This window comes from Scleropages formosus, chromosome 8 (assembly GCF_900964775.1).
Source record: "Scleropages formosus chromosome 8, fSclFor1.1, whole genome shotgun sequence".
NCBI classification, from domain to species: domain Eukaryota; kingdom Metazoa; phylum Chordata; class Actinopteri; order Osteoglossiformes; family Osteoglossidae; genus Scleropages; species Scleropages formosus.
Genome location: NC_041813.1, coordinates 2,291,469 through 2,316,630, shown reverse-complemented (window position 1 = coordinate 2,316,630; position 25,162 = coordinate 2,291,469). Strand labels below are relative to the sequence as shown.

Here is a 25,162-nt window from a genome sequence, read left to right as displayed (position 1 = left end):
GACGCGCGCACACCTGGAAGACGGAAGGAACGTTTCGCAAATATTCTCCTTCGATATCGCCGAGAAGAAGTTGTGACCGCGAGGACAACGCCGCGGACTCGTTCCCTCTATCTCTATACCCCCCATGGTCCCTTCATTTACCCCCCCCCCCCTTCTCTCTCTCTCTCTCTTTCTCGCTCTCTCTCTCGCGCGCTCTCCATTTCTGATTGGCCGCTGGGGCACCGGGGGCCGGAGGTGCCTTTCTCTCACCCCGTGCCCGTGTTTACACCCCCAGCATTGGGGAGCGGAGGTCCGAGGGAGCGCGCGCCGACTGCAGCTCTCGTGAGTTCCGGTGACAATGAGATGAGTTGAGGACTGGGCGCTGCGAGGCAGTGGACGGAGGGACGGACGGACGAAGGAAGGAGCGCTGCTCGTGTGGGATCTCGGAACACTACGGCTGCGCGCTCCTTGTTGTTGTGGTTTTTTTTTTTTCTTGTAAAAATAGCGGATATTTTTTCCTCCTCTTTTTCTTGGATGTGGCGCTGTGACCAAAGTTTTCCTGCCGTGCTTCGTGTCTGCTGGTGGCCCCAGTTCGGGAGGAGCGGTTCCGCTGAAGCTCTCTCTCTCTCTCTCTCTCACTCTCTCACTCACTCACCTCCGTCGCTGGGCTCGCGCTCCGCACTCTTACGGCTCTCCGGGGAAACTTGGATCTCGGCGCCGACAGCCGCTCCTTCCCTGCCTTCCTCCCGTCTTACTGCTGCTCTCGCTCGCTGCCACCGAACGAACGCTGCGCTCATCACATCACCGAAGAAAGTCGCACTTCTCCGCGCGCGCGGTCTCGCCACCAAAAGTTGAGCGCTCGCGCCCGCTCATCATCATCATCATCATCATCATCATCATCATCGTCGTCCCTCGGCCAGCGAGCGCCGGACGGTGGACGAGCAGCGGGCGGGACAGATCGCGGCGGTGCGGCCGGCCGGCCGGGGAACCATGCTGGGTGTGCGAGCGCAGCGCGGCCCGGGGCCCGGCGCCCTTCTCCTCCTCCCGGTGCTGCTGCTGCTGCTGCTCCTTCTCTCTGGACCGTCGGGCTACGGAGCAGGTGAGTCCCCGATGGCTGCGGGACCCTCCTCCTCTTCATCCTCCTCCTCGTCGTCGTCATCGTCCTCTCTGGACCTACAGCAACCCTGGAAATCAATCATCAGGCGACGGTGACACCTGCAATGTTTGCGGCTTTATTGCCCTTGCTTTTCCCCCCTCTTTCGAACGCGATGCTGTGCGGGGCCGCGCCGCGCGCGTTCCCCCCTCTCCTGGCCCACGCGTCCAGTTGGCGCGCGGTGCGCACTTTGTGCGCGCGCTCTCCCGCGCGCTGCCCGGTTCGTCCTGCCGCAAAGCCGCTGGTGGCCGCGCGCTGGTGCGGAGCTCGCGCCGCGGATGACTGACAGCTGTCACTCGGGGTTGCTGCGCTCCAGCGCGCGCTGCGCCCCACTTGGCCGAGGCGAGGGTCCGGTGCGGGGGTGGGGGTTACTTTAAAAAGTTCGCGGGCGGGGTCCAAACGTGTCCTGGAGGTTTGTCATCGCTGGGATCGAGCACTCAGTTAATTTATTATAATAATTAATAAATATTACTGAGTGGGAGCACTTGCACAATAACACCAACATACATATTTAATTTGCTACAAATTTCTACGGCCATCTGACAGCTGCGAAATCTTGTTTCCCGGGGCGGGATTTATAAAGCTACATATTTTATCATGAGTGTCTTTTGGCCGTAATATGCAGAATTAAATGGTCCCCAGTTTTAAAAGGACCCTCCTCACCCGCGGTATGGATTTTATTAACAGATTTTATTAAACATTTCTCTCTGCAGTCCAGTTACGGTCAGTTGTGCTGGACCTGCACTCATCTTTACTACTTTTACTCTTTCCTTTTTACTCAACTTCTCACACTCAAATCATGACAACTTGTACTCATACAAGCATAAAGATATTTACTTGGGAGTAATAATTATTCCCAGAAACCTCTTCACAACGTCATAATCTTTTTTTTTCCGCATTAAGTTGTGAAGGGGTTTCTGCACTTTTATGAAACAAAGTAGCCAGTAAATACAGTTTGGAATGAAAGCACATTAGGCTGCAGTGAGGTGATAAAGCTCTTCCTTGTGTTGCTGAACTTCTCACATTGGAATCATTACAATTTGTAATCATACAAATAATAAAGATATTTGGGAATTATTATTCCCAGAAACCCCTTCACAACTTAATAATAATCACCTTTTTTCTTTATTATTATTAAGTTGTGAAGGGGTTTCAGTGCGAAAGCACTGTTCTTTTAAGAAACAAAGTACTGTAAGTACTTTTTGGAATAAAAGCACATTAGGCCGCAGTGAAGTGTGGCGTGATAAAGCTCTGCTGGCGGTGATGAACGCCGGGAGACGGTTTGTACGAAGAGCCTCTGAGGCTCCAGGTTCAGCTCCGGCACTTTAGAGGCCCGTGTGAGCGGATTTACCCTCTTTAACGGAGTAGGGGGTAAAGGCACACGGTGGCGCCGGCGATAATTGAGGCCTGGGAAGGGGGGGGTTCGTGACCTTCTGGGGGAAAAAAGAAAATCCCAAAAAAGAGCATCGTGTTCTGTGGGGCTGGGAAGCAGCTTGTTCCACACAAACGCCATTCTTAACACAGTACGTATAGGATCGGGCATTATTATTATCATTATTATGGATTTAGGATCATCTTGGCATTATTTTCTCTATATTCGGCCTGTTGCCAGTGACAGAACCCACGCTGGTTTGTTACTGCAGGCTTCCTTATCGACTGGTTGCTTAGTGATAGAAACATATTATTAATCACATTCATTTCAAACTACATTCATCTCATTTCGTCGTTCTTAGGGAGACGTGTTATGAGTTTCACTAGAACACGTCGGAGCCGTGGGCTGTCCGCCGTGTGCTCTGCTCCCTTCGCCAATCTGGCGTCGAATCGTGCCGTTCGAGGCCCCTGTGGAAGCGAGCGGCGGCCCGGCGGAGCAGCCGATCCCTCCTTCAGCTCCGGATTATCTACAACCCGCGTTGACGACTCTCGGGGGACCAGGTTTCCAATAGACTGCTGATGTCTCCATCAGGAGTCCAAAGGAGAACAGTCATAAAGAGTCCATGACAGACAGTTCTGTAAATATTTAAGCAGGTTTGTAGGCTGCAGTTTAGGGGGGTTCTTCTAAATGTAAGATTTTGCTTATTGAAACATGTAAAAGGTCGATCTCATTTCTCCCCATAGGATGTTCTGGAGCGAGGTGCTCCCGTCGTTCAGTTACACCGAGCAGCTCCTCGTCGAGGAGATCTGACACGGGGATCGCTGGAATTCCGCCAAGCGTAGCTGCGACTTGCCAGATGCAGCGTCTTCCTCGCGTTCGTGATGGAACCCCTTTTCGACCCTTTCGAAACGTCAGCGGAATAAGGAACGCTTTTGCTTATCCGAACGAAAGTCTTAAATCGCTTGCACGGATGAACCGGGGTCGCCGCGTTAAGTCGCGAGGTGTCGCGTTCACTTTTCTTCAAAGATCGGACGCAAGCGCGTTTTGACCGGGGCGCCTTCGTCCGGGTGCCCGTGTGCACGGGCCGCGACCTTGGAGGCGCGCGGAAGGGGAGGGGCCTGTTCCGAACCGAGCGCTGGTCCTCCTCGCCCCGAAGGTTTACCGGATTATGCTTTGTGATCGAAAAGAACAAAGGCGACGTGCGGTCGCTGCCGCAACCTCGTGGGCGACTCGAATGGCTCGTGCGGCTCATTGCTGACCACCGGTGTCACTTTCGCGAACGGAATCTGTTTCGACCCAGCCCGACTATCGCCGTGAGCACGGAGCGTGAACGCCGACACCCTGGTGTGGCAGAGTAGCCCTCTCGTCTTCTCCGCTTCTCACTTTCTCATACCGCCCCCATCCCCTCCCCTCCCCTGTCGGACTTTGGTCCCCGGACAGACATCCTAGAAAAGCTGCTTACGTTTATTAAAAAGGGGGGGCCTCTTGCGAAATCCCGGTTCGTGAAATAAAAAAAAATAGGCCGAACGGCCTTGTGGGTAGGAGCGCTGAACGCGAGGAGCTGGGGAAACTGGGGACTTCCCAGTCCCGTACGCTCTGCGGTGACGGGAAGCCCTCGGTGACGCCGGAGACTGAACTTCTACACCGCCCTCATTCCTTCTGGTGGTGGTTTTACGCTGTCAGGTTTACCCTCCTCAACTCGCTACGTCTCTCCCGATCTTTCTCTGTCTGTCAGTGTTTCGGATGTGCTGAGCTCAGGTTTCCAGCCTGGCGCTCGCCGCTCCGTGTTGACACGCACATTAATTACGGCGGCTGCCAACAAGTCCCCGCTTTGCCCCGCCGCCCGGTTGACCCGCCGTTCCGTCCTCGCCTCCGTCGTACCGTTCTCCCGAGCGAACGGGAAGGGACGCGAGAAGGTCTTTAAATAAAAGGGAAACTTAAGTGGGTCTTGGCGAAACTTGTTCCGTTCCCCGTGAGCCGTCCCTCGTAGGCCCCGTGCCGGGGGTGGGGCGGATAACTAAGTTTAAATGCGAACGAGGAGGCCGTGGAGCGTCGCTACCTAGTCCTGAAGCTGGAGGGGGCCTGCCGGAGAGCTAGGGTCTTTGACTGGGTGTGAAGGGGCGGCTGGGAACGACCTGCCTCGTTAGAAATATGCGGCGCGACGTGCCCGCCGCAGCGGGGAGGAGGGACGTCGTGGGCTAGGCTGTCAGAGGCCGAGACGCCGCTAGAGTCCATCAAATAAACGAAGGCCTTCTTCAGGGCCCTGAGCTACCGCTGCGCACGGGTAGCGTTTCCAGAAGGTGAGCTGGTAGGGTAGCGATTAGAGCTACTGCCTTTGGATCTCAAGGTCATGGGTTCGATCCCCACCTCCAGCTGTAGTATCCTTGAACAAGGTGCTTACCCTAAACGGCTCGAGTAAAGTTACCCAGCCGTATGAACGGGTAAATAAGTCGCTTTGTACAAAAGCATCAGCTAAATGGGTAAGCGCAAATGTTTTCATCTGCAGCACCGAAGCCCCCGGTGATACCTGTGTGGACTGTTGGGTCAAAGGTCACCGGAAGCTATTGAGTCCGTGCCGTTTTGCAGGCTGCGCGTAGAGACCGGGAGACGAGCGGCTCTGAGCGACAGAGGGGGGGGGGAACGAGCTGTTGTCACAGGACCGAGTAGGAGAGGTGGGGAAGGATCAGTCGAAGGAGTCGGGCTGGAAGAGATGGCAGGGAGGCGCCGGAAAGAGATCCGCGAGTTCGCGCGCAGGGAGACGAGCTGTCGTCAAACAAACCTGGAGACGCAAGAGAGACAATGACAGGCGAAGATAGGCAGCGCTGCGTACAGCGGAACTGTCAAACATCGGGGGGGCGGGGGGGGGGTGCTTGTAGAAGCACGGAAAGAGGAGGCAGCGAGACAGGCCACGGTACGCTAATGCACAGCGCCGTGCTGTGAAACGGAGGGGCTGTAGTTGGACAGGGTAACGCGTGCGGGGGGGGGGGACGGGTTGTCTGAGGAGCGGTGTCGTACAGAGATGACGGTTCTCTGGGAAGACGAGCCGACGGACAGACGTGATCCACAACGTGAGACGGCCGGTAGCTCGCCGGATACGGCGATCGCCTTTGGATCCAAAGGTCGCAGGTTCCGCGAGCAGCGCGATGCAGTGCGCTTACCCTGAATTACTCCAGTAAAATTTCCCAGCTGTATAAAAGGGGCCAATAATTGTAAGCTTGTAACTGTAATAATTGCGGTCCCGACACTGTAAGTTCTTTTGGAGAGAAGCGTGAGATAAATATATAAATGTAATGATCTCTACTGTGGTTGTGCTCCCAGCAGGAGGATGATTCGGTTGCAGAGACGGGTCATCGCCAGGGAGACGCGCTCCGGTCGGAGCGAACGCCGGCGGGCGGATGTGCCGCATATGCCGTGGGGTTCCTCCACGGAGGGGCGGACGGGCCGGCGGGCCGTACCCGGCGGGGGCCCGCGGCTCCTCGGTCCGACCGCGAGCCCGGCGGTGCATTAGTTTTACGGCTGCCCAGGGAGGAGATCGCCGGCTCGCTGCTCTCCTCTCCTCTCCATTATTCATGGCTGCAAAGTGGCTGCGGTTAATATTTTAAAGGCGTTTATGATACCCCAGCCCCGAGTCGGTACGGTGCGGGGGGGGGGGGGGACAAATTCGGGACCGAAATGGCCGAGAGGTTAGCGGGGAGCCGCTCGTTGCCCCAACAGAGGCGCATCGGCGGAGGATCCGTGTGGAGAGGAGGGGCGTCGCGGCACGGTCACGTTGGGGCCAGACGTGCATAGAAGCATCCTGGCGAGATACCCCAGTAAAACGAGGTAAGTGAGGCGTCTAGCCAGGCAGTTAGCCTGAGAAGGCCACGCCCAAGTGAGGGAACGAGAGCGTGGGGGGAGGGAGAAAGCCAAGGAGATGGATGAGATCTGAGAGAGTGACTTTTAAATATCCTTTATTTGGAAAAAAGAGACAAGTTTTGAGCCGTGGCATTCAAGCACCATTAAGCCCCTGGCGCGGAGACGAGAGACGAGATGGAAGGAGACAGTGAGAAAGAGGGGCGAAATGGAGAGATTCCGTGGCAGATATTTTTATTAATGTCTTTATCGATGTGAAAGAAAGCTTCCAGTATTAAGGGCGGACGTGTTTAATGCTTTGCCGATAGCGCGTGCGTCGGCCCCGGCAGTAAATCGGCTGCGAGAGCGACGCGAGGACGAGGGACGAGGACGGCCGGAGAGGGGGATGCGCCGGATGGGAGTCACGGGGATTCCGCAAGGCTCTCCGTCGTGCCCCCCCGTGGGGCCAGATGGGGTGGGCTGGACAGAGGGGAAAGAATGCCTCCGTGGGGTTCTTTTGTGTCGGGGGCTCAGTGGGGAGGGGTTCAAGGAGAAAGGGGCCGTTTTTCCTTGACTCGGCGCGGGGCGTGCTCATGCGTGCGTGAAGGGGGTCGTCCGTCCCCATTTCGTGCTGCGTGTCGGCAAATGTTCGCTCGGGCGAGTGCCGGCGCGTCCCTTTTGCTGCTTCCTTTGTCTTAAGGGCCGGCCGGGTTCCCGAGTGACCCGAACGCGTTTCTCCACGTAACAAGCGTATCGGAAGGCGCGTCAAAAAGTTTCCATCCGAGTGGCTCCTTGGGCGAAGGGGTCGAAGCTGAATGAGCCCGCGTGTGACCGTGCGCTCCTGCGCGGACGGACGGCCAGCTCTCCGAGCGCAAGGGCTAGGGAGCGCAGGCCGACCGGTGGTGGGGGGCGTTTCTGCGGCAACGAGCCTCATGCGTCGCTGAAGTTTGAAGGGTGGGGAAGCGTGTCCCAAAGCCCGCAGCCTGTAGGAAGAATCTGGGGTCCCCTGAACAAAGAGCATGATGGGTACGGGGTATGGGCGGAGCGTTGTTCTGGGTGGGGCGTAACATGCGCTGGCATGAATACGGCTAAATCTGAGCCGAACTGTACACTTGTCGGTGTAATGGATTAAGTGAAATTCAAAAATGGGGCTCCACAGTGACACAGCGAGTTGTGCTGCTGTCTTGCAGCACCTGGGTTGTGCGAGAGGACGTGGGTTCGATCCCCGCTCAGTCTGTGTGGGTTTCCTCCGGGTGCTCTGGTTTCCTCCCACACTCCACAGACATGCTGTATGTGTTTGTGTTTTCCACTGATGTATGGATGAGTGACCCAGTGTAAGTCACCGCGGTGAATAAGGTGTGTGGGCTCAGAACACTGCATAGAGTTCAGTTTAAGTCGCTTTGGAGAAAAGTGTCTAAGTGTAAAAAATATAAACCATGCAAGTGGCTGCAGCAGCAGGATGCAAGCAGGGGGTGGTGGGGTGGGAGGGGCTGTTTGTAAGAGCCCTGCAGATGTGCAGTTCCTCAACCGCATTTGTTTTGTCCACTTGTCTGCTCCTGTTGTGCACAGAAACAGGAGATGCAGCGTGTGTGTGTGTGTGTGTGTGTGTGTGCACGCGTACAAAATTTAGAGGTCAGTCTGCTGCCATGTTTAAGCAAATTCCAGTTTTACCCACGCAGACAGCTTTGCTCATCTACGGTTGCAGTCGTGGTCCAGGCGAAGCGCCTCATTAACGGTTCCCGCAGCACAGCTCTTCCTAGGACTCGCACCTGTGACGCTCGGGAAACAAATCTGCTCTTAACCATCGGTGCGATTCGCGGCTCGGTGCGGCACCCAGCGAACGCTGCAGCTGCCAACTTGAGACTTACGCTCCTGTTTATATTTACAGTTATTTTTTTTTTTAACCGATGCTTTTCTCCCGAGTGACTCATGGTATTCATCTATATGCGATAATTTGCTGATTTATACAGCTGGTAATTTTTTTACAGTAGTAAATCAAGGTAAGCGCCTTGCTCAAGGGAACAGCTGCAGGACCCAGGATTTGACCCCGGGTTCTTCGAGTCCTTCGGATGGAAGGTGACGGCTCCGAACACTTGGCCACCTGCCGCTCCCGTTGCGTTGCGGGAGGGACGGCGGTGGCCGCGCTTCCCGTCACATCGATGGCGCGCCCGTGTTCTTCCCCTGGCCGGAGGGGATGGTGGTGCCTCGGCCCCTCGAGGCGCAGACCTCTCAGCAGCCGGGGTGCGATGTCTCGGCGGGAAAATGAGCCGCCGGGACCCGGACGCGTGATCGGCCCTCCCGCCGGCTCTCCGACGCCCCGGGATCCGGAGAAGGAGTTTCCGAGGGCACCGGCGTCGTCCTCATCTTCTTAGGGAGGCTTTTTGTCTTCAAAGTCTAGTTCAGCTGGGTCCACACGGGGAGATTATGGCGTCAGCAATCTGCGGGTGTGTCTGACATATTTAGGCCTGTGTGTGTGTGTGTGTGTGTGTGTGTGTGTGTGTGTGTGTGTGTGTGTGTGTGCACGCGCACAAGTGCTTGTTTATCCAGCAGGCTTACCCAAGTATCTCTGGCCCTCTAATAAAGGGCTCTTAAAAGCAGTGTTTTAACAGGGTGTTTTGACTCGGAGATCCAGCAAAGTGTGTGTGTGTGTGTGTTGCCCAACGTCGCCAGCGCCGTATTAAATCTGTGCCCTGGCGCACTGACCTCACTGCTCTCTCAATCCCTCCTCCTCCTCCTCTCTTTCCACTGCAATCTTTCCTTCTGCTCCCCCATTTTTTGCTTTCTTTTGCTGCTTTATCCTGTTTGTTTTAGCCTCATCCCGTCGCTCAAATCCGCTCCCCTCTCTCCTCGTTCATCCCTTCAATCTGTCTTTCATTCTCTCGCTCTCTTGTCTCCGCTCCCATCCTCCCCGGCCGTCTCCGCGCGCCCAATCCCGCGCGCCTCCGGCCGAGTTTGGGAATTGCGCCTTGGAAGCCGGCGTGGAAAATCACATTTCTCTAAGTTATACGCTTATTAAGATCCCATCTGCCCCAGGGTAAGGAAGTAAAGGGATGGCGGGGGGGGGGGGCCTCATTGTCATCCTGCGGGGCATAAGTGCCACAGAGGGGGCTTCTCCGAACACCCACGAGCAGCTGGTGTCACTGTAAGGGAAATGGGCGTAGACCTCCTGGGAGAGACCAAGCCGTGTGTGTGTGTGTGTGAGAGAAAGGGGCGTGCCTCCATGTTGCTTGGAAGAAGCGAGGGATGCTGCGTCGGCTTGATTGTGACAGCGCACAGAGTTTGCGCGCTTCTCGGAGCGTGCGTTCCCACGCTTGCGTGCGCCCACACAGGTTGCGCGGAAGGGCACGGACGCAAAGGCGACGCCCGGTTTCCCCGCAGCGGCCTTTTTGGATGATGAAGTTGCCTCCGTTGACGTCGGGGACCCGCGAGCGGTCTCGGGAGGGGGGTGGGGGTGCGATCGCCGACCCTCTAATGGAGAGCGCTAGAGCGGCCGCCGGCCCCCATGGCAACCGGATCTCCCGGGCTGCATTGTGGACTCGCTTTGACGGAAGGTGCTTCGTCAGTCGCTCCGCAGGTATTACGCAGCGGCTCCGCTCCCATTAGTAGCGATTTGCCGCCGCCTCGGTAATAAGCGCGTCTGTCTGCGAGGCCAGTGGGGTGTCGTTTCAGCGCTCGTGTCTCCAAAAAGCTCTGGGTTTCAGTCCCGGGCGCAACGCTGCCCCCGCACCCATCTGGCTCGGTGGTCGGCCGCCGCGAGTGAGAAATTTGTGCCGTGGGCCGCCGCGGGTGCAGCCGTCTCGCTAAGCGAATAAATAATTTAACGTGAGGAATTAGCAGATGAGAAGCCCCCCCCCCCCGAACCATCGTAGCAGGCTTTAGTCCGGATTTCCTTCCCCTGGCTCCGGCGATGTGGCACGACGTGCGTTTAAATTTCCCCCAGCTGCATCTCAACTCCTAATCTCGGGATGACAGATCCCACTGCAGGCGCCAAGTGTGATGCGGTGGGAGGGAGACTGGGGTAGAGAGCAACTTCGGTGTACAGGTCAGCTGGGGGACAGTGACCTCCTGCTCCTCATCTTCCCTTTAACCTGGTCAGATGTGTAGAAAAGCCAGTATGTTGCATTTACACTTAGCAATCGGACACTTTGGAGAAAAGCGACTTCCAATGAACCCTATGTAGTGTTTTCAGCCCACACACCTTATTCACTGCGGTGACTTACACTGCTAGAGACACTTCTTACACTGGGTCACTCATCCATACATCAGTGGAACACTCTCTCTCTCTTGCTGTCACTCACACACTATGGCTGAAGCTGAACAGCATGTCTTTGGAGTGTGGGAGGAAACCAGAGCACCCAGATACCCTACTTACAATGGGTCACTCATCCATACATCAGTGGAACGCTCTCTCTCGCCGTCACTCGCACACTATGCCCCCCAGTAGTTATCAGCATGCTGTCTTCCATCGCATAAGCGAATCTGTGCGTGTGTTACACTCCGACTGCTCTCTGCGTGTAAACGTGTGAGAGCACCCCCGGTGTGCCAGTGCTCAGACCTAGTTTGCCTCTCCAGCTCCCCAAGCCTCTTACCTGTGTACAGACAGATGGGCGACGCGGTCGACCTCACTCTCACCTCTTCTCCTCCAGAGCTCTGCTTGGATTTAGCAGGTGAGCGACGTGCCGGGTAGGTACCGCTCGGGAAATCGCACCGCCAGGACTCCTGGTGCCATGCATTTGATGGGCGCCGTCACTCCTCCGCCTCCCCCCCACACGCACCCATCGCTGGCGTGGCACAGTGGTGTTCGCTCCCCCCACCCCCACGATGAGTAGTCAGATTATAAAAGCAGATGGACGGACATGCCGACTGGTGAGGGTTCATTAACTCCCATCGTCTCGGTTCAAACTGCACGTCCCGCCCCTCCAAACACAGACGCGCTGACTGATGGGCTGGGCACGGTGCCCACCCTGCTGCAAGTGGAAGAGGGTGTTTGGGGGGGGGAAAAAAAAAAAACATTACTGCTGCAAGCATGCCTTATCGATTTGGAGCTGGGAGAATTGGCTTTTTTTTCCCCTGTTTTTGATTGATTTATTTGTCAGCGAGAGTAGCTTGGTTCAGTTTTTGACAAGCTTCTATCGATCGGGCCGAGTTAAGGAAAACGTTTCCCGATTATGGTAGCTGTAAGCTTTTTCTCTACGTGTGCGGTTGGGGTTTGAGGGACCGGTAACACAAGTCATTGATGCCGAGCAAAGCGTAGCCATTAAACTGGGCGAAAGTACTCTGGATAGACTGGGAGTCAAAGGTCAGCCCAACAGCGGTCTAGATGCAGGCTTGGCCTCGTTACAGGATGGAGTGGCCTGGAAAGGATGGGGTGGGCTGCTTTGAGCTTGAAAGTAATGAGCCTTTACAGCCAGTTACATGACACGATACGAGCTACGACAGCCCGATTAGAAGCAATCGCGGCAGCGTAGCCGGGTGCCCGTGCACGTCTGTCACGTTGGCACCGTGGGCCTACGGGTAGCCTGCAAGAAGCCGGAACCTCAACGTGGACCGACGGATATCCCCGCCAGCGAAGGCCGGAGGTCAGCCGGACAGACGGGCGGCGGATGGATCTCGTTGGCCGGAGCGCCGACGGCGGGCCACGGGGAGCCGGGTTCGGTCCTCGCGCGGAGGACAGGTGTGCCCGCGGGTAGGAAGGTTGAGACGTTTGAGTAGACGGCGTGACGCGGACCGGGGACAAAGTGGAATCGGAGACGATAACCGTCGGGCAAGATGAGGAACGGGAGGAGAAAAAGTTCGATTGTACGTCTACGTGTAGTTGGAGAAGAACTTGGGTCGACGGTAGATCGGTCGCCCGGCCTTGCGGGTCCGGGTCCAGGTCCCGGTCCCGTTCTTGAACCCCTGCGCTACTGACCACCTCGAAACATTGCACGGTCTGGCAAATGAGTAGAAGTGTTAACAATGACTCCTCATTTTGCCGTTTTTCCTCGGACAGGTAGCAATTACGTCCTTCGCTCCTCTCGAACGCGTCTTTCAGCCGTCTCTTGCGCCGATGGAGATGACAGCCGATCTGAATTAGATACTGGAAGGCTGACAGATAATTTAGCGTCGATGATTTACAACCTGCTAAAATAACCAGTGTTTAGATGACAGTTTGAACCGTGACATTGGGCGTGATGGATTATTTAGTAACGGGCGTGTTGATGTTGTGGGCAGGAAGTTGGCAACGCTTCTCGCAGCTGTTGTTCTTTCTGCGGCAAGAACATTTTCCCTCGCTTGTTCGTCTGCTCATCGGCCGAAAATATACAAACAAATGCTGTTTACGTAGTCGTAAGTCAGCCTCATTGTTATGTCTGACTTCCAAACTTGTGTTAATGCCTGCAACAAAACGTAAACTGTCCAAGTAAAGCGTTCGGGAACGGAGTGGAAAAACGGAGGGAAACGGGAAAGCTGCACTTCCTCGGTCAAAGTGTGTGTGTGTGTGTGTGTGAGAGAGAGAGAGAGAGAGACCAAGCACGAAGGCCTTGTGTTGACGCAAGCCTCCTTTACGTCGGCGGGTGTGTGAGTGACAGTAATACAGTGGTGCGGAGTGTGTAAATCTTCCCTGGGAAGGGCCGGCCGTATATAGGCGGCGCATTAGCGCAACAATTTACGCATCTGTCCTGGAGGCAAAGGGCCCCGACAACTCGGGAATAATGAACCGGCAATCGGCCGGAGACGCGCCGGCAGGGATGGGGGCGGGGGGGGAAGGAGGCCGCGGTAAACAGGATATGCAGGAATTTTACGACGGCCCGTTTTTCTCTCCCTTCCGCGATGAGCGAGACGATCGCGTGCTCCGCTTTCCTTCCTCCGTTGCGAGATACGCCGGACCGAACGTCGTTCTGCATGTAACTACACGTACGCATCCGGGGTGAAGTGCCCGTCTCGCCAATAAATACCTGAGCCTTGATGGCGCTAGAGATAAGAATGACTCCCCCCCCCCCCCACCTACTTGATCGGTATGTTGTTGCATAAATAATTTCCTTATTTATTTAATTTGTAGTGACAGATAACCTCATAGCTGGTATAATTCAGCAAATATATAGGAACTGAGGTGAACGGACCTAACGGTGCCGATTTCCATTGATAAAGGGTGACGGCAACACTTTGAAAGTGTCCGTTCTCATCATACGTTTGTGGCATGCCGGCTTAAAAATAAAAATTTACTAATTTCTTTGTAAAAAAAAAAAAAAATTTTTTTTTAAGTTATTGAGGGGAAAGCCCGTTTTATTGTTTCTACAGAGTGTTTGGCTTTAAACTGACTGGAGTAATTTCTGCCGTGCGTCTGTTAGTACATTTACGTTGGCACATTTTAAATAAAGTGTGTGTGTGTGTGTGTGTGTGTGTGTGTGTGTGTGTATGTATGTGTGTATATATAATATATATATATTATACACACACACACACACTTTCAGAACCGCTTGTCCCATCCAGAGGGACATGGTACACATTGCCCTGGGTGAACGAAACGAGGGAGATTGGGGGGGGGGGGTCACCAGTCAACTTTTTGCCACTGACCTTACGCACACATCATCCAAGGTCCAGTTGTCAAATATGGGGGGGGGGGGGGCGTTAAGGACTGGTAACCTTGCCTGTCCGCAGAGAGACGCGGCCTCGTGACGCGGCTCCCGTCCCGGAACCGCTCGCGTCCCCCCAGGTTGCGTGGAGGTCTGGCACGTTGACGCTGCCGTGTGTATTTCTGGCTCGGCGTATGTGTGCGTTTGTTGCATTAATGTTTGTGTCAGCTTTCTCTATAACCCCCCCCCCCCCCCCCCCCACCGCCGCGCTCCATCTCCGCCTGGGTGAACATCACTCGATGGCAATACACTTTTATTGCAAAACTGATTAAGCACATTTGGGATATCCAGTTATGCAAGAGAAGGAGAAATGGGTCCGCGGCCTGCGGACGGGAGGATTATAACGAAGCCGCGGAGGGCCCGGCGCGGACGCCGACGCCGTGTACTACGCGGCTGTTCGGCAAAGGTGGCCGGCGGGTCGATCCGGCCTCGTCCGGCGTGTCCTTGTCCCCCCCGACGCACTAATCCCGGCAGCGCTTTGGCGAAGACTCTTTCTGTCCCCCTCTTGGGCTTGGCTTTTAAGAGGAAGATGCAAAACCTCATTTGTTACTTGGCACGTTTGTCTCCGGTTGTGAACCTTTTGTAAATGGTAGACGTCGGTGGACGTTGTCCAACGAACGTGATGTTCGCCTCCCCCTTCCTTCCCATCGTGAGAATTCTCCCGTCGCGCGGCCGCCTGGACCACCCGCCTCCAGCCCTCTTCGGCTCTCACACGGTCAGGATTTTCTCCCCTTTTTTTTTTCCTTTCCAAGGGATTACGCCGTAATCTCTTTAGACCATAATTCAGATTATTATTTTTTAGGTTTATTGCGCTTGCTCCCCGGTTCTCCCGTCGGATCGGCAGGCGGCCCTGGCCGTGACGGCGCTCCTCCTCATGTAAAATTGATTAAAGCTCCCGACGGCTGCCCCAGATCCACTGGAAGAGAAATAGATAAGCGAATAAATACATCATCTTTTAATATATGTATTGTTGTATTCAGGCCAGCAGTGACACATCAGTCATAGCTGGTGAGGTGGGGTTGGGGGGGGGGGTTGTGGAGGGAGGGAGCAAGGAAAGGAGGGGAATGGGGGGGGGGGGGTGAAAAAGAGGGGAATGGAAAGGTTTATGTTTAAGGGTTTGCATCCTATCCTGTTTGTCTTTGGCCCAGTTTCCTTTCACCCTGTGGCATCCAGTTATGGACGGGCTCTGGGTGGAGCGGTTGGCCCGGGGAACAGCCCAGGTGTGGGGGGGCCCCCCCACCTCGGTCCTACTGCAGGCCGTGCGCTTCGCGAGCTTTCGGCCCGTTTTTTTCCGATTTGTATTGCCATGATGAATTATGGAGCGGGAGCAGAGATCGGATATCGGGAGCGAGTATATTTAGTGCAAGTGCCCTGGGCAGAGTAAAATAGGGAGATGTTCTTGTTGTTGGGGTTTTTTTTCTGTTTTTTGCAAAAACAGCATGTGCTTTTTTTTTTTTTTTTGTGCATTCCCACAGGCAATGCAATATAGAGTACATCGAAAGTAAACAGCTAAAGCAAATAGATAACTTGGTATTTATAATCAAGGGTTTTTCCCTCCATCAAGCTCTACTTCCCTTCTCTCGCGTATTTACGCTATTTGGCCGTGTTTATCGGTCACCGAGCGTTTAAGTGTCTCGTGTTTGTCTCCAGGCGGTCCAGCTTGACGGCCCGGTAAGCAACGCTCCTCAGGTCAACCGGACCGCAGGATCCGGAGCTTTTAAACACGTTGCGGAAAGAGTGGGAAGACGTTCTCCGGTCCTGCGCCGGTTCGCAACTCGCCTGCCTGCCTGCCTGCCTGCCTGCCTGCCTCTCCGTGTCGCCCATCCACCCCCCATCGCTCGTCGCTACCCGTGTAGAGGGGGAGAGAGTTAAGAAGCCGCATCACACAGACACCTGTGATGAATTTGGTACATTAGGGATCCATTACAGAGCGTCAAGCCAGGGAGGTGTCGGGGATGCTTCCGTCAGTGCCGTCGCCTCCATCGAGTTTTCTCAGCCCCCCTCCCCACTCCCTCGCTCTCTTTTGCCCCGCGGGCATAAACGTCGAGCACGACATCCACGTCCCCACCCGCCACCTATCGTTTCCCTACTCCCGACCCCGGATCATCTCTCCGGCGTCTCTCCCGCAGCAACCCACCCGGTGCGTCGTCTCGGCGGAGCTCGGCTTTTTCATGCTAATTTCCAAGTCGCAAAACTGTCTTCCTCTGCTCCAGCCTTTACCTTCCTGTCTGCGTTCCTCTCCTACCTTCTTCCTCCCTGTCGCACGCTTTTCTGCTAATAAATTCGGAGAATTGCGCAAGCCTTCCTCTCCCCGCCAACTTCTGGTGATCGTTAATAGCGTGATTTATGGTCGCTGTGGCGTTCTCGTGGGTGGGAAGGAGGCTACAGGTGGGATTAAATCGATTACGGACAAATTGGGTGAAGTAATTCCGGTGTGGAAGTCGAAGTGTTTCATTTTATCGGGGCCTGTTTGCGTGACAGATAATTACGCGTTGCGTTCGGCTCAAAGTCCTTTCGCCGTCTTTTGTACTCAAACCTTCATTAATTTAAGCCGTCGTACATTTGTCGCGGGATGTCGTCTTGCTACTTTCCGCTACGTTGGCCTGTCTGCCGGAGCATCGATCGGTCCCGTCGCTCGGAACGGGACACGGGGAAGGCCGGACCCAAGCGTAGAATCGTTTGCTTGGAACTGAGGGATCGGACGAGTTCTCGTTGTCGGGGACGGGGCCGAGTCGGTCGATCGGCGGTCAGCGTGGTCGAAGTCGGGGAGGGGGGCGCGACGAATGGCCGGAAGCCTGGGAACAAAGATTAGGAGCTGGGGACAAAGGAGAACAGGACACAGGATGTGGTGAGTAATGTAGGCGCGGGGGGGGCGGCACTTGTCTCGATGAGATTCCATGCCTGAGAAGGGGCTGCGAAGTGTCTTAAAGTCGAGCATTTGGGTCAATGCCAGGCGCTTAATCGGAGCCACGCGCCGCCGGTGGCGGTTCGGGTGCGGACGTGACGGGTTAGAAGCCGTCCGTTTTATTTTAATGAGACGAGAGGTTGAAGGTCGAGTGCCCTCCGTGGCACGGGGGCAGGTTGGACGGTGCACTTGTCCAAGAACTGAAGGTATGGTAAATGAGCAGAATCATCTATGGCGAGTTCTTCGGCGACAGTCTCTCTAGTTGGCCCCTGAGCATCATACCCGTCGCTTCGTGCAGACCGGGGACCCGGGTGCGGACCCAGTTGCGGGGTCGTTTGTTGCGAAGATTCTTGGGACGAGGCAGTGCTCGTAGTCGGACGGTCGTGGTGAATCTGAGGTGCAGACGTCCCGATTGTCCCCGCGTACAGTGAGGTCGGTGAGGACGTTGCGAAGGTCGGTGCCATAGTAGACGGGAAAAGGGACAAGGAAACGGGCGAGGGGACGAGGGAGGGAGATAGACGGGGGAGAGCGGGTAGGGCGCTGGGGAAGAGCCGTGATCGCGGGAGAGACGGTTGTCTCAAAGAGACTCTGCAACTGGAATGTGGTCGAGTGGTTTCTTTTATAGCCGAGCGTTTCAACTGAACTCGGGTGTTTAACCGGAGTCGGGTGCCGATGGTTGAGGTGCGAGTGCGGTCGTGACGGTACCCTTCTACTCCTCAGACCCCCGGGTCAACATGTCAACGGCGAAAGGTTATACCGTCCGCAGCTGGAGTTCGAGATGAGGCTCCCGCCGTTCGGAGACGGCACGCGAGCTGTCGAGACGCAGCCGGGAGTAGCCTTGCAGAGCACGCGCTGACGGGCTCGCGAAGGCGAGTCAGATGAACCCGAGCGGCCGGCTGGCGGATTGGCCGGTGTGACGTGCAGCGTTTTATTTATAGCGTAATAAACCGTGTCGTTCAGGTGGACATGTTTGTGTGCCATACCGTGTGGCCTCTGCTCCAAACCGCACATCCAGGTCAGAGTCCCAGGGCCACGTGACCGACACGCGTGCCCGTTATGGCACTCGATCAGATCGTCTCCGGTCTCGGGTGCACTTCCCGAGCGATCGCGAGGACCGATTGCCCTCGCCGCGCTTTGAAGGGTGCGTCGTGTACGTCGTGCCCTTCAGTTCGATGGGTACGGAGGTTACTGGGGACGCTCTTAAGCGTTCCGGGAAGCATCTTTCCAGGAACCGGCACTTGATTGCAGAGGCTTCTGGAAAGACTACGTGGAGCAGATCGCAGCGATGCTTCTTTAGAGCCGCTCAGAAGAAGGAAACGCACCCTAAAAGGCCTCAGTCGGCCTCCAAAGCCTATTTACTGGCTTTAAAGGAGTAGAGGAGGGCAGCGCTTAGCTGTCATCTTCCTTTTACGTGGGCTTTTGTCTGTCAACATGCCGCGTGTGTGTGCGTGCGCCTCTTTCAGAGTTCAGACTGACGTTGATGGAGTCATTTGCTCTGCTGTGGCTGCTCTTGTTTTTGTTTTGATTTTGCTGGACCGATTATCTCTTTATTTTCTGAGGATAATCTATTCCGACTGAAGTAATCTGGGTTACTAATCGAGGGGCTCCGTGGGGGATGCGGGCGTAAGGGGGGGCGGCCCATCTCCATCCTGTGCAGATGGACCTCGTATACTTGCGGTCAGATGCGGTCCTAGCGCTGCACCTACTTATGTCAATGACGTGCGGCGCGTCGAGATGGGAAATACGCGCCGCTGTTCTCCGGCCTTGACGTAGTGGCGAAATTGGAAGGAACTCCTGTATTCTACCTGCCAAAGTGCTTTTTTTCCTCCAATTAAGGATGTGCTCAGAATGTCGACCCACTTGCTTTACGCGCTTGTTTGTTTTCTCGATTGACCAAACCCAATGGGTTCACCTCCTCTTTCTTCTTTAAGTGATCGATATTCTCATATCCAGGTCAACACCGACTCCTCCGGTCTCTCGCTCTTATTCTCTCTGTTCCCGCCTTCTTCGAGACCCACTGCGCGAGCCCCGTCGCTCATGTTGAGCGTACGTGAAAAGCGCTCGTTGATGCTAAATCTCCTGCCAGCGCTTGGATGGGGGGGGGGGGGGGGTGGTGCGGTGCGATGAAGGATGCGGTTCATCATCCTAACAGAAAACACAAAGCTTGCGAATAGGCGTGCACACCAACAGGCACCCCCAGTGACTGAGGAGCGCTGCAGGTCAGCACTGGGGCATTAGAGTACACTTACCTTGATTTATTTATCAGACACTTTGGAGAAAAGTGACTTCGAATGAACTCTAGTGTTATGAGCCTATACACCTTATTCACTGCGGTGACTTACACTGCTAGATACACCACTTACACTGGGTCACTCATCCATACATCAGTGGAACACACACACAGTATAGGTTAACCTGAACAGAATGTCTTTGGACTGTGGGAGGAAACCAGAGCACCCGGAGAAAATCCACACAGACACGGGGAGAACACGCAAACTCCAAACAGGCCGAGTGGGAATCAAACCCACGTCCTCGCCACCCGGGTGTGTGACGGTGCTGCTCGCTGCGTCCATGTGCCGAGTACCAGTGAACAATGTGAAACCTTTTGCAAAATCTCACACACTTCACATTAACAGTTTGTACTGTTCCTCAAGTTGTGACTTGTGTGTACAGGGTGGGAAAGTCCTGCAGGTGTTTCTCCCCTGGCTCCAGTCTGGATGGTTTGTTTCTCCTGGTTCCTCGGAGCCGAACCGAAGGTCTCCGGTAGCGCTGCCACGTTCCGCTGTGTCGTTCACCACCTTCTGCGAATAGTCTTGATGTTGCCCTCGCGGAACTCTTTGTGGTTTATCGCGCAGTGGGCTCCAGCAGAAGGAAGTCGAGCTTAATGCCCGGAGCAACAGAGGGCTCCTTTGTGTTCGAGGAGACAAAGCGGTGACATTGTGTCCGTGCCGCCACTTTCTCGTCCGGCTTCGGACTTTTGACAGACGTCGGCATCCCGATGCCACGGAGCGAGCGCCGTATCGGCCTTCGGTGCCCCCGGAACCTCGGCACGAAGGAGATGAGCCGTAGCCTCGTTGAGGCACCACAGGTGCCCGCGGAAGCTTTTCAACACAGTTTTGGCAAAAGTCTGAGTGACCGGATGGTATACAGACACATCTCGACTTGATCAAATAGAGGGTTCTTCAACCCCTTACATACTTCAGAAGTAACGTATGCCAGATTCCCCCTCGTCCCCCACCTTTCAACATAATATTTCCATCCGTTATTACACCTTGACGTTTCTTCTTTGTCGTTTTCACGCTCGCCGTTCCTTTCGCTGCTCCTTTATACGTGCAGCATCCTTCCCTATCGTATTTGCAGTCGATACGGCGCAAACCCGCTTCCCGCGCTATAGACCATAATCTTTGTCGGCCTTCATACCTCCTTATTTTCAGTTCCATCTCCAAATCGATTGCTGTACGTTTGCGAGACGCCTCTTGTTTTCCTTCAAGTGAACGTTTATCACCAGGCATTGTGAATAACAAAGGGTAAACAAAAAATGTGGGGGGCGAGGGGGGGGGAGCAGTTACCAACCGAGATGTGTTCACGGCTCGAAACTCACGAGAACTGCGAAGATGCGGCTTCCGGCCTTGTCTCACTACGCCGACTTGTACTTGACGTGTTTCAGACGTTTTGCTTGAAATAAAAGCACAATCTGTAAATGTGTATGCTAGGAATTATTTTTACGTAAATCCGGATTTAAATAAGTTAAATCGACGTAAGTAGAGGGGTGTCTGTATGTGAGAGATATTCGTATTTTTGTACATCCATGTGTCAAAAAATCAGATTAAACCTGTCAAATAGGTTTATTTCATTCAAACACCATTACTGTTCCTCAGCAAAAGGAGAGGCGGGTGACTAAAACAAGTCAAATCTAGAGTAGTTAGATAAAATAAACATTCTTGGCACAAATAAGTACAGGCTCACATTTAGATTACCGGGATGGTTTTTTTTAAGTAATGAAGATGCTATAGAATGGTACTGATGGTAGACGAGATGCTGAGCAGCCCATTAGATGCAAGAGAATCCCCCCCCCCATGTCTCACTTCATTAAATGGCACAATTTTGGGGATGAGACCTCAAACTTAATTTTCTCTCTATCCTTCATGGGCATCCCGCTGGGACACCAAGCGACCTGACGGCGGAAAACGCCATCGACGCACTACATAGCGGTGCCCTCGGTACTAATGTCCAGTAGAACCCTCCCCAGCGGCACACCGGTATATTTTCACGCACCCTACGGTGGGGTCTGGGTTTATATGCCTGCGGCAGAGTCCAGGGAGCGCGTTTTCCTTGGATGGGTCTCTCTGCCGGCTCGGGGTTTTGAGGACTGCGGGTGGAACTGGGCGAGCAACACTCTGCTCCAAGCATGTCACGTGTCCTGATGGGGCCTGTCGAGCAAAAAGAGGCGGGTGGATTGCAGCACGCGAGGGGTTGCGTGTTGGTTTTTGCCCCTACTTGTGGCTGTTGCACCGTGAGGAGGAGGAGGCGGGGGGGGAATATCCAATAGAGAGAGAGACGATCACATGCAGCCTTGGTGATGACCATAAGGAGCAGCAGTAAAAGCACCCAGTTCCACGTTCGGCCAGTTGTGCCGAAGGAACACGGTGTAAATGAGCTAAACGCCACGGTAAATGTCCAGGGAGCGCATGGGAACCTGAAGGAGGAAGGAGACCCTTGGAAAATCAAGTAGAAACTCATCATTTGAGATGCAGGGAGAAATATCCTCTCCCGTTTATTTCATGCCCCCTTTGCTTATCGCTTTTCATACCGTTCAGCGTAAACTGGTATGCAGCACGTTTTTAATTTCTCTGCCATGTTATAATTAGCCATGATTTCTATCAATAACAAGTGAAATATTTATCTGCAGTAAGTTAAGCAGGAGAAATAATGGAATGCTTTTAATTACCAGTGACATTAACTGGTAATACATATTTGCACACATTACAGAAAGTTCATGCTGTTTATATATATATTGTCATAATGACTGATAAGCAACATAAATGTGAGGGAGTTTGATATTGGAGGCCATTCGTTAAAGGCGGCGGTGAAGGAGCTGTGCGAAACGGCTGAGAAGGTAGGTCAGTGGTTATGGTTGAGGGTAGTTGGGGTTGCAGGGTGGAGGGAGGTGTGTAGTGGTGGAAAATTAGAGGCAGCTGGTGGTAGTTACGAAGGTGTGGGATGCCAGACTGCGCCGTTAGACCTTCCGGAGGTGTCGTAGGACTAAGTCAACAAAACACAGATGAAGGGAGGTGCCCACCCGACAACCTCGATGAAATACCCATGTTGGTAGCCTGTGGTTGTGTTGGGAAGGGAGGGAACTTGAGCTCCTTGATCTCGAGTCATGGAGATGTATGTTGGCAACGATGGGTGATGTTCTCTCAGGCTTCATGGTGAGGTTGGTTGGACCGGCTCCTCGTGTAGAGCCGGTGTAGAATACGCGTGGGCTGTAACATCGTATCCCACGGATGTGGATTTTTGCTTAGTTTTTTCCCAGCATCCCTCTCTTTCATCTGTGAGGTAGGTCAGAAAGTAATTTTATGTAACCACATAATTCTGTTTGTACTTACGAAGAGCTGCACCATGGTAGTAAATACCATGGTGGTTAAGAATACTGTCACGCGGAACACAGGGAGCCGAGACGGCTGAACCCAAGTGCAGCGTTGCTCATTAGACGTTGAGGGAAGAGGAAAGGTCTCAAAACCTAGGACAGGCGAAGGGTCGGTCGATCGGCGAACGGGACAGGAACGAGGATCCGTGGATGTGGTCGGAGAACGAAGCAAGGAGTCAAAAAAAAAAACCAGAGATCGTGGACAGAGCAAGAGTGCAGTAACGCGAAGAAGGGCGGTTGTCCCAAACGAGATTCCGCAACGGTACGGGAGCCGAAGAGGGTCTTTGTAGGGTGAGCGATTACTCATGAGCTAGTGCGGAGTCAGGTGTTGTTGCTTGTGTTGGAGGCGTGGATGCGAAAGATAGAGATTTTTGGTTCAAGTCCCTTGAGGAGCTTTGTTGTTCTCTTAAACTGGACAGTTCAGCTGATAACTATAATAATTCATAGCCTCAAGAACAAAGTAAACGGTGTTTTAAACGAATCGCTGCACCACAACAGCTCTCATCTTTTCCCACACTTCAGCAAATCTTCATCCTCATCTACTCCATTCCAACTTTTTTTAGTAGTCGGATCCATCGCTATATTAAAATGACATTTCAACTCTTAAGGCACACAAAGAGCAAACCTATTAAAACTCCTCTCAGGTCTACTGACCTCTGACACTGAACCATAGTCCTGCGAAATGGCTCATTCGTGCCCATATAAATATTTTAAAAGGAATTACGACGGGTACGTTAAAACCAGCACTCGTACCACCGAGAGCGTATGAGCAAGTATTGCTTTACGCTAAAGTTACAACCAGCTTGGGAAAATATCTTGATTAGACCACCAAAATGTCCATGACAGATACTCGGAGCGATACTCCATCCTTCATGAATTATGCAGGACGGAATGGAGACCCGTCGCTGCTGTGTGCTCTACCATAGTAATTATTTCAGAGGAAGGTGTGTCTTTGCTTGCGGTGCTTTTTGGTGTTATGGTGCCTTTATTAAAACATAGATCTTTATTAAATACCAAACCTGACTGCCACGGCTTTGATAGTAGGGTGCTGCCGCTTTTATGGCGTGATGTACGGGGGGAGAAGTGACCGCTCTGAGGCTGCGGGAAATTTTCCCACAGATCGACCAGCCTCGGTGCCTGCTTTGAGTCTTTGGGGGACTGGAGATGTTTGCAGGGAAGAAAAGGGTGTCTTTACAGCACCTGGGTGGTGAGAGAGGATGTGGGGTCGATCCCCGCTCAGTCTGTGTGGAGTTTGCATGTTCTCCCTGTGTCTGTGTGTTTCTTTCAGGTGCTCTGGTTTCCTCCCACAGTCCAAAGACATGCTGTTGAGGTTCCCCCATAGTGTGTGAGTGACAGTGTGTGTGTGTTCCACTGATGGATGGATGGATGGATGTATGTATGAGTGACCCAGTGTAAGCAGTGTATCGCTTTGGAGAAGAACATCTGCTAAATAAATGTAAAATGTCATGCGATGCACGCTGATGTAAGTTTTTGAATGTATTGCGCAACGTGGCACGCACTTTGCTCTTCGGCCTCGCGGCCGTTGCCCCGGATTGCCGCGCGCCGTTTCCTGCCTCGCCGTAAAGGTGAAAGGTGACGGGTTAAACGCATCACGCGGCTCTCGGCGCGTGGCGGTCGAACCGCAGACGGCTCTTAATTAAAACCCACGGTCGGTTCCCGCCGTACGGGGAAATCGATGTGCCGCAGTTCCACCTCGGTCTCCTCCCCGATCTTCTTGCTCCCCGTGTTGCCGCATCTCTTCCCTGTTTCTTGACTCGCCGTTCTACCTGGGGAGCTCCTCTCTGATGCAAGGGGACGCAATGGCACAATGGAGCAAGGGCAATCTGTGCATACACACATGTGACATAGATAGACTTGTAAGGGGTGTGTGTGTGTGCGCGCGTGCGTGCGTGCTCTGGGTGGATGGATGTGAGCACCCGTGTGTCTCTGTCAATTCACTTAATTTCGACAGAGCTTCATCGGCACGGCAGACTTAACAGCTCCGCCAAAACACTTAGTGGGTAACGTCGGTGCCTGTCCGCACGGATTACCTGGCGGGGGCCGGTAATGGTGCTAACGAGGGCGATTATGACACATCTGTTGAGGGCGGCGCGTCTCGAGTTCGAGGTTCTGTCCTCCGTTCTCGTCCGCCTGCCTCCTCGTTCCGACCTCCGCCGCCTTGCGCTCCTGTGTTTCCTGGGCACCCCCCACCCCTCGTGCATCTCCTTCGGTTACCTGGTCACCGCTCGCCACATCCCCGTCTTCCACCCGCCGGTCCGTCGCCGTTTCCCACAGTTACCCGGTCGCAGCACCTGATGTAATTTTTGCAGGAGGTTTGGTTCGACTCGCTCCCTGTGGGGCGCCGTTTACCGTAAACAGGCGCTCCCGCTGACGCGGCGCTCTCCTTCCCGCCCGCCGAGCGGCACGCGCGCGGACGGGGTCGCGCGGCAGGAACCCCCTCGAGAGCGGCTCTCTCTTCGCCCCGAACACCTACGGCACCTCAGCGTGGAGAACGCCTGCGGGAGCCGCGTGGCTGGAAAAAAAGGAAGGCGGCCGACGCGCGTGTTGCTGACTCACGAGGTGAAGGACGCAAAGTCAGAGTAGAGAAAACAAAGCTCGCGCACCTCTCCCAGACGCAGCGCGGCCACAAGTCGGCGAC

General features: G+C 54.3%; 1 protein-coding gene across 1 annotated transcript in view; it reads left to right on the top strand.

The window, feature by feature from the left end:
• The first annotated feature begins 288 nt into the window (after positions 1-288).
• Positions 289-25,162, top strand: part of unc5b (unc-5 netrin receptor B) — a 54,562-nt gene continuing 29,688 nt past the window's right edge. Inside the window, exon 1 of the mRNA XM_029254036.1 lies at positions 289-1,078. Within this exon, the coding sequence (XP_029109869.1) occupies positions 970-1,078 (109 nt within the window). The 5' untranslated portion in view covers positions 289-969. The remainder of the gene's footprint in view (positions 1,079-25,162) is intronic.